At 35.8% G+C, this 9,856-nt stretch overlaps 1 protein-coding gene across 1 annotated transcript in view; it reads left to right on the forward strand.

Moving 5' to 3' along the window:
- Positions 1 to 9,742, forward strand: part of ccdc175 (coiled-coil domain containing 175) — a 36,764-nt gene extending 27,022 nt beyond the window's left edge. Inside the window, exons 14-20 of the mRNA XM_052016476.1 lie at positions 234 to 372; positions 2,824 to 2,903; positions 6,246 to 6,398; positions 7,921 to 8,023; positions 8,492 to 8,535; positions 8,629 to 8,779; positions 8,866 to 9,742. Coding sequence (XP_051872436.1) covers positions 234 to 372; positions 2,824 to 2,903; positions 6,246 to 6,398; positions 7,921 to 8,023; positions 8,492 to 8,535; positions 8,629 to 8,779; positions 8,866 to 8,915 — 720 coding nt within the window. The 3' untranslated portion in view covers positions 8,916 to 9,742. The remainder of the gene's footprint in view (positions 1 to 233; positions 373 to 2,823; positions 2,904 to 6,245; positions 6,399 to 7,920; positions 8,024 to 8,491; positions 8,536 to 8,628; positions 8,780 to 8,865) is intronic.
- The last annotated feature ends 114 nt before the right edge of the window (positions 9,743 to 9,856 follow it).

The raw sequence follows: 9,856 nt of genomic DNA on the forward strand, positions 1-9,856 counted from the left end.
GATCTGTGCACCCATCATCCACCATCATGTCTTGTTGTTTCCCTGGAAAGATTCTCTCATTTAACATTGAATGTTGGCTTATTTTCAGATGAAACCATCACACCTTGTAAATATTTAAACCATATTTCTAATGTGTAATAAGGCATAATTGCTATTTGTTAAAATAAGTTACAGCAATATAGCAATGAATTTCTATTTTCTGTTTTTGTATTTTCTGTTCTTTTGTCCAAAAGATTGAAATTAAAGAAATGAAGGAAAAAATAATGCAGGTGAAGAAGGAACTAGAGGTAAAATTGCCCATCCAACAGAAGCTAGAAACCGAGCTTGCAGAAGAGACAGCAATGTGTGAGGAATTACAAAAAGAACTTAATGGTATTCTAATTACATTTGTTTGAATTTTTCATTATCATGTATAAATAGCATGTCGTGCAGAAATGTAAACCTGCAATGGAAACTGCACTGGTCAGTATTTCAATTGGATCAGCAGCATGATGGCAAAGAACATTTGATAGTGTTTATAGATAAATTGTCAGATAGATTTACGGATCACTTTCTGGAGAGAGAAGATCATTGTATTTCTTTGGTTTTCATGATGCCATGGTGTAAATTGGGCCAGGCATACTACACTGCTGGTTTCCTCACTGTTCTTAATCTAGAAACACGAGGAGTTTTTGCACATGTACTTGCACATTTGAACAGGTGCTTCTAGGTCCAAATTTTCATACAATATAGTTAGTTGTCTTTCAATATGTCTACAATATCTTATACATATATTGACCATGGAAGGAGGCCATTGGCCTCATCTGGCCTATGCTGGGTCTCAGGAGAGCAATTCATGAGTTTCATTCCCTCTCTCCTTATTTCCCTATACCCGTGTAACTTAATTCTCTCTCACACATGCCCATTAACTCCTTTACCCCTTGAACTTACAATAAGGGGTAATTTACAGTGATCATTTAATCATCTTTGGGATGTGGGAGGAAACTAGAGCACCTGCTAGAAATCCAGGGAGAGAATGATCTAACCCGGTGCATACAGCACCCAAAACCAGGATCAAACCAAGTCCCTGGAGCTGTGAGGCAATGGCCCTCCTGCTGCATCACCTTGCTGGTTGTCATATCATCATGCATATTTCTCTTAAAATGATCTGAGTACAAACTTATTTTGACCATACTGGCTGAGAAGAACTATTGAGACTAAATACAGCTCTGGGTCTGTAGATTTAAAGACTAAGCAAGTTTCCTCTTGGTTAATTGGTAATCAGCTGCAAACTGCTTTGAGATTTTTGTCATTTTGAAGATTTCCATTCAAACTTTCTTGCTTTCAAATATAAAATTTGTCATGTCTCGGGTTTAATTTTGGACATACTTTTAAAAAAGAATTATTTTAGATAATATTACCCAATGTCTATTTAAGAGTGGTATCATTTCACTTTTACTACTGTAACTGAACATGCGGTTAAGGCAAAAAAAAATTACTTCATCATTTACGAGTGACCTGATTTTAAATTACTTAATTTTGTTTTTAACTTGCACAGAACCATTTGCTCAATATTGGTTTTACGGTAGTCAGTTTCTCAGAAATTTGATTTCAGAAAGATACCCTCAAAACTTTTAATGTCCTCCGTCAAGGTCAATGCCGCATATCCTTCCAGTCAAGGTACTCTCTCAATGCTATTGAAGAAAGAGTTCCAGGATTTAAACCCAGAGATGATAAGGAGTGGTGATATATTTTCATCTCAGGATAGTATTCATCTTGAAAGATACTGCAGGTAGTGGTGTTCCCAAGCAGCTGCTGCCCCTGTCCTCAGTGCTTGAAATTGCAGGCTTAGCCTAGGTGAGTAATCACAGTGCATCTTGTAGATGGTACACACTGCAACGCAGGTGTTGGAGGCAATGAATATTTAGGCTGGTGGAACTGCTTTGTCCTTCATAGTGTCGAGCTTCTTGAGTGGTGTTGCAGACATGCTCATTCAGGCAAGTGGAGAATATTCTATCACACTTCTGGTTTGTGATTTGTAGATGGTGGAAAAGCCTTAGTGTGGCAGGAGGTGAGTCACTCATTGCAAAATACTAGAGACCAGTATTGAGCTGTACTGGAACAGCTTGGCCAAAAATATGGCTGGTTCTTGAGCATAAGTCTTCAACTGTTTTGCTCGTATGTTCTCTGCTCCCATAATCTCTTTGTTGTATCCAGTGTTCTCAATCATTTCATGATATTGTATGAGATAAGTTGAATTGCCTGAAGACTAGCTTCCGTGAAAGTGGGGATTTCAAATGTGCTTGCAAATGCTTCAGTTTTGCCTTTAATACTCACATACTGGATATCATTTCTATCATGTTGTTGAAGCTGAGCGTATTCTTGGGAGCATTCTGAGTGTTGCTCAACATAGAGGGGCACTGATTCATCAGTTGATAGGAGGTGGTAATCAGGGCAAGGTTTCCTCTCCCATGTTTTCTAGTGGACAAGATGTACCCATAGATTGTGATGGAGAAGACTGGCATCCTGTCTGTAAGGTATAGTTCTGTGATTATAACTGTTTTGGGCTGCTGCTTGACTAATTTGTGTGACAGATCTCCCAATTTAGATGCCAGTTTCCAGATATCTGTAAAAAGGACTTTGCAAGGTCAACAGGGACAGACGCATCTTTACCTTGTCTGGGTTTCAACGCCTATGTTGATGTCAGATGGTCTGTCTGTATTTTTACTAAATAACGGTTACGGTAACTGTATTTGTGTACCAATCAACCATCTAAATTGTAATAAGGTTAATGCCAGTTTTTTAATATTATTGAACAGGTTTTTTTTTGCATTTTTTTCACAGACCTTATAAGTAAGAAATCTTACCTTGATAACACTATCAGTAGGTTAAAGAGAGATACTGGAATCCTCCTTGTATCTAAGGTAACATTCCATTATTTACAATGTCAATGTGATTAATGGCATCAACTGCTTTCAATTAACAAGCTTTGCACCTAGTTATTGTTATATTGGATTTATGCCTTTTTCCTAATATAAACATATAAATTAGAATTACTTTATCTATGTTAGTACGGTAAACTGGAATTAATCAAACCAATGTAGGTTAACTGCCTTACCACTGTATGCCTTATCTCCAGAATTTGTATGCGATTATTTGCTCAGACATCCCCTAAATTTATTTCAATTGACAGGCTTGTACTGAACAAGGTGTGCCTTTGTGGAAGTGCTTGCAATTTTGATGTATTTTTATCACTGAACGTTAACAGGATTAAAATCCAAATATATTAATTTTGCAAAAAAGCTTAAAAAAAATCACTGCATGGCCATTCATGTGGAAAGTAAAGCTCGTGTTCTTCCCACCTTTAAACAGGCATAACAGATTGCAATTTTTTTGCTACATGAACACCTGCCACCACCTGGGAAGCTGTATTCTCAGAATAATCATCTACAAAATGGGGTAAAATGCTACTTGCATTAAGTTTCACCACACTTCTATGCACTGAACTACCCTTTTCCTTCTACATGTTGGAGATCTCAGGTTTGGGAAATACTGAGATTGCACAACCAGCTTTAAGTTAACGGAGTATCAGTCTGGGCAATGAAATTAGAACAAAAGAAATAGGAGCCAGAGTAGGCCATGGGTAACCTGATCTTGGTCTCAACTGCACTTAGTTGTCTGTTCTCATAAATCTTTATTGTCCAAGTGGTCTATGTCAGTCTCATATGGTTCAAAAGTCTATCTCAGCCACAAATACCTTCAATGACTTCACTGGCACAGATCTCTGTGGTGGAGAATGCCAAAGATTCATGCCCCTCTAAGGAAAAAAAATTCCTCCCCCATCTTTAGAAACAACTCCTCGTTCTGAAACTATACCTTCTAGTTCTAGATTACACAATGAGAGGAATCATCCCCCTGCCATCTTTCCAGTCAAGCCCCCACATAATCTTAAATATTTCAGTAAGGTTTGCTTTAATAAGAGCACCAGATTATTGGAAAAAAGGTGAGGTGCTTAAATAAAAGCTCTAATGAAAGTGTTAAAAATACAAATACAGTTCAGTGAATGAATTTAATGTTATTGTAAAACATGTAATCTGTTGATGTTTTACTTGAGCATACTCTGAAAATTAGAAATGAAACAGAATGCTGGAGAGGCTTAGCAGGTCTAGTAGCATCTTTGGAGTGAGAAGCAGAGGTAACAATTCAGGTCATTGACCTGGATCATTAACTTTGTTTCACTCCCCACACTTGCTGAGTATTTTCAGCATTCTGTACTTAAGTTTCAGATCTCCAGCATCTGCATTTTTTCACTTTTGAATATTAGGAGTTCAAGTTGTTTGTGCTATAAGCTTCTTCTCTCATTTTCTAACAAATTCATTCTAACAGTGAACAACTGAGTTGATGTTGGCAGAGATGGAAGTACAGAGAATTTGTTGGTTGTCATCACCAAGTATCTCTGGAAATGCATTTATCTGATAATATTTGGCAGCTATGTCACACCTCTGTTGCAAGTTAGTATTAATGGCGATTATCTAGTATTTACCAGAAACTGTTCCATACATCTCTGGGCAACATATTTGACTGCTGCTGCAAAAGATGTTTTTTTCGAATTGGGTCTTATCAACAGAATTGGATTACGTAGGTAATCCTAGTAACATTGTCATAGCAATGGTAAAATTATACTTGAAGCAAATGCCACAGTTCATCAACTGACTGTGCAAACACAAGCCTCGTCAGACGAGTGTTCTCAGATACATAGATATGATTAATACTTTTATCGTGGACATTGTCACCCTGACCAAGATACCTTCTTCCTGAATTATCATGTTCCTCATAAAATATTAAGTGATCAGTATTATGTATGAACCCCTGGATTGAGAGAACAGTCAATTATGAAAAGCCGCTGCAAATGATATAGCTTCCAGTTAGCTGAAGTATCTTTAGATTGTATGCAGGCCACTTACAGATATTGGGTCAGAATTTTACTTTGGGTTGTTCAGTCATTTAGACTTTAGCAAGATCTCATCAGAAAACCCAGAATTCACAGAAAAGGCCTCCTTATGAAATTGTAGGAAGAAATCACAGGAAGCCAGGTAGAAGTCCCTTTCTAGCAATTTTTATTCAATAGGTAATAGTGTTTAAAAACATAATAATGGAGTGTCAATAGCATATATTTACAAATTTATTTATACATGATTTAAAACATTTAAAACATTACTTCATTTTTTTTCTTCAAAAATGTTTTATTTTAAAGCATTTTGGTCAAGTTATATAGCACAATGTCAGATTAAAATAAAAAGACAATATAAATGAATTTTAAAATATAAATCATACACTAAATGCTAAATTATATATATATTAGTATTATTCAAAGTCTTTTAATGGCCCAGAAAGTGCTAAGTGAATAATGGTAAGATTACATTATTAAAGTATTTTTTTTAAGTAGCATTTTATGGTAAGGAAGAAATTGTGCCATCTGTTCCAAATTGCATCACTTTCACATCAGCATTATCAGAACAAATTTGCACCTTGCCATGAGATTTCAAACAGTGATTTATGAAATTACTGGATTAATACTGCTAATATAAATTGATTTGCTCCAGACATTTGGGGTCATTAATTAATTTCACTTTCTTGATTTATCAACCCGACTTACCTTTCAACTTTGGAGGCCCAGAGAGGGAATAATTGAAATCTTTGCTCCTCCAGTTTGTAAATCATTCCTAAGTTCCCAGAATTTCTTTTTTCTTTCTTTGCTACTTAATTTCTTTCTGTACTTAATATGACTCTGATTCATCCTACTTCCTTCTCCATTGTTTTTTCTTTCTTTCCACATATTAATTTAACTGATTCTGGAAGTAAACCAGTGAAAGTGGCATTTAGGATGTCCCAAATGCACTAACAACCTACTTGACCACATTATTGTAACTGTACATGCATTATTGAGTCATGCAACACAGAAAGAGTACCACCTTCTCACTATGTCCATGCTGACCATTTAGTACCCATCCATAACACAACTAATCCTATTTACTAGTACTTGATCTGTAGCCTTCTAAGTTTTGGCAATTCAAGTGCTCATCTGGATACTTAAATGTTGTGAAAATCTCTGCCTCTACCTTGCCAGAAATGCTCATTTTCATCAACTTCTGAGAGACTGCATTTTTATGATTTTTTTTTAAATCATTAATAAGATTTAAAGATATGAATACCAGTTTAGATACAACATGTAAAAATATATTCTGTTAATCTCTTTCTTTCATCAGCCAGACTTACAATCTATGTTGTCTTCAATACGGAACAATATCTTCCACCAAGTTAAAAGTACTGGTGAGCAATTGAAAATGATTGAAGTGGATATTTATGAAGCAGATAGAAGGCTTGAACTTGTTGAGATAGAAAACTGCAAACTGAAACTGGTGAGTGTAAAGATATTATGTTGATCTATTTTGTGCTGTCAGTCTGCAAATACAATATTCCAACCTTAAATACCTACAGGAGTATAACCAGCTGTAACTCAATGTTTACATTTACTGATGTTATTAGATAATTGTTCAATATCAGAATAAGCTTTTATCCAATCACTTAATTATCATTTTTGCAATGTTATGAAACTATTTTAGATCCACCTTTTAATAGTCTGTCCCCAGAAGTACTTCGGTTACAATGGTAGTGGAGCAAAAAAATTGCTCACTCCAATCCAGTCTTGGATCAAAGAAAAAGCATATATATTTGATTGATCCCTCTTCAGCAGAGATAGAGAGGAACTCAATCATCTTGTAGGTTATCAACACTCTCTCCGATTTATATAAAGCATGGCATTTTGGAAATGAGATACAGTGATTCCACCTATGTAGAGCTTCAGTTAGCATTTCTTAACCCATCTGGAGCAAGAATTTGCATAACCAGCTGCTTCTGGCATCACTTTCCCCATCTGACCATCATGTACCTCGAAGATCACTGCCTCTGGTCAATGTCTGATCATAGCAGGAAATTCCTTTCATTTAATCAATTAATAAATACTCAATTATTAACCACTCTCTCCAGAGGCCATTTGTGCTCAGCAGGCCTGTCACTCCTAGCCACATCTAGTGACCGTTTGTGTTTAACGGTCTTGAAACCTGCATGCATTTTTTCAGTTTAATTACCTTGGGAACAAGACTACAAATGCTATTTATCTCAGGAGAGACCCTATTATCTCTTTTCCACATTTTTTTATACAAGTTCTATCCAAAGTTTTTTATACAACTTCCAAAGCCTGTGTATTCTGCAAAAACATGGCATGTACTAAACTCCAAATATGTCAATCAAGTTCTCCACATATGTTACCAAACATGTCCTTGAGCTAATCCAGACCCCTAATTGCCATAATCCTGTGAGCTCTAGTGAGGTTATCTTTGAAAGAACATTCAAATGGACTATTTTACATGTTATTTAATCTTAAAGCCATTTCCTTTATCCAGAAATCACAAATTGGTTCACTGATGTTGAATAACATTTCAAATGCAAATTTCTTTTATTCTGCAACAACAACTATAGCCCAGGTCCACTCTGAGTGACATTCCCAGTTTTGTGGTTTCGATAATTATACTATCCAAATGCAGGGCCTTTAGAGCCAACAGACCAAGGGGACCTTCTGGAATGGTTAAGGAACTGGCTAGATTTCTATTAACAGTTATTATCTAGCACGTAGCATCACACCAAACCCCATTAACTCAAAGAAAATATTCCTGCATTACTCTGTGGAATGAGGAAACTTATTCCTTTGAGAAAACTTCCAAGAATGGCCAGGAATTGGGGTAGAAATTAATTCCTAGGTTCCTGTGCCTGGTCACCATATGAGAACCCTCTGGGGGAAAAATGCTTCTGTGGGTATAGTTTAAAAATCTTCCAGTACAACGACTGTATTTGAACTAAATTTTATTTTATCTTCATTGGCAGTGTAATTTCCAGTTGACCAAAGATCTTGCCTCATTCAAAGAAGAAGGAGAAAGGCAGAAAGCAGAAAAGGAGAACCAGGATAATGAACTACAAACCGTCTATGGTACGTGCATGGGATGGGGTGGGGTAGGAAAGGTGGATTTGATTGAAACTAACTAATATTGTAATGGTTTTCGTTCCAAGCTTAAAGATCAAAAATGATCAATATAATTTAAAACTTGCAAGTATTTCTTAACACCCAAAATTCTCAAGATCATCAAGAATACTGCAAACTATGATTATCTAAGCTTTAATGATGTAGTTGTAAATAACTTTTCAATGAAACAAAATAGTTGTAATAGCCAATTCAGATATGATGCATAGAAATCAGTTTTTACTGGTGACAATTTTCTTTTATATATGTGCAACCACCATTTTGTGCTTAATGCATTTACAAAGAGTTCAAAATTAAGCAGCAATCAATTTAGTATAGTTGTGTGCATTGACCTCCAGCCATGTAACTTTAATGGATTTGAATTAGTACTGCCTGCCACTGTTTTATCACTGATGTGTTTTCTTTTTTTATTTTTAGATAACCTTATGAAAAGCTGGGCATTAGATTTTAGTGTTCAAAAGGTTAGCTGGTAACAGTTTTTCTTGTATTTATTGTGTATTTTATGACGTGGAAAATATAGGGTACATGTGTTATTGCTTTGTACCACTTTGCAGGAGTTTGCAGCATGTGATCAATGTGTTCTGAATGCCATAGAGAAACTGATGAATAAAATACAGCTCAGAGAGATGAAGCTTGGCAATATTGGAGCTCAGCTCAAAGAACATTTAAGTAAATTACTATCCTTTGTGGGAAGCACACCTGCTGGTAAGCCAATAACTATGCAAGCTTTGAATAAATTTACTTTTTGTTGGATTAAACATGTTTTAAACTTTAATTTCTTTGAATCACAGAAGGACCAAAAGAAAAATGTATGATAAAACAAACCATTCACCTTCAGTGAACGTACACGAGGTAGGACAACAACATTTAATTAAGTGGCATCACTAACAGAATTTTGATTTGAAAAATATTTACAATTACAGTTAACTATTGAGTAACTGGCAGCTCATCTACTAGAACGTGGGTTAACTGTGGAAGTTTTAAAAGTCATCTTCTGATTTAAGAAGCCTATGTTGCCTGCTGGGAAAAACACAGCTTCAGATTTACAATCCCACAACATCTGTTGAAAAAGCATGCTACAGATTTTAATAAGCATGAGTTTGCTCTTAAAGTCTGTGCTTTCAGATTCAAAAAGCTCATGGTTCTAGCTGCCAAAGAATACAAGAGTAGTTTACCTTTTCAAGCTTACTGAAATTTACAGTATTTTCACGATGTAGAATTGTCTACAAATCCCTAAATACAAATATGGTTTTGCCCAATGAAAAGAAATGTAGCATGCTTGCTTGGTGGGGGGGAAAGTACCTCTAAAACAAATCAGCAGAATATGCAACAAGTGAAAGGATATTCTATAATTTAAAGAAACAACAGTGGTGCCAATTTCTGATATGATTAGCTCTATGAGTGGTGCACCTAATAGGAACTCTATGAAGAAGGCAACTGTCAAGGCTATGTGCAGAGCAATGCTGGGTTCCTCGACCTAGAGAAGTGAAGGTACACTATTGTCCAGGCTTATTTCAGTATTATTACCAATCAGCATTTCTCAATGTGCTTGTCTTCCTGAATGACCATTATCCATGCAGAAAGCATTGACTGTGTAATTATGGGCAACTGCACAATAGAATTATACTTAAATGCAATCCTGAAAGGTAAAATATTAATTGAATTTGGGCAGCTAGAGATCTGCAGTAGTACAAAAACACTACAATGCTGCTTTACTATAAATCTTTTTAAACTTTCACATTTCCCCTTCTCCCCCCCCACAGGATACCAAAGAAACAAAGT

This window comes from Pristis pectinata, chromosome 1 (genome assembly GCF_009764475.1).
Source record: "Pristis pectinata isolate sPriPec2 chromosome 1, sPriPec2.1.pri, whole genome shotgun sequence".
Taxonomy (NCBI): domain Eukaryota; kingdom Metazoa; phylum Chordata; class Chondrichthyes; order Rhinopristiformes; family Pristidae; genus Pristis; species Pristis pectinata.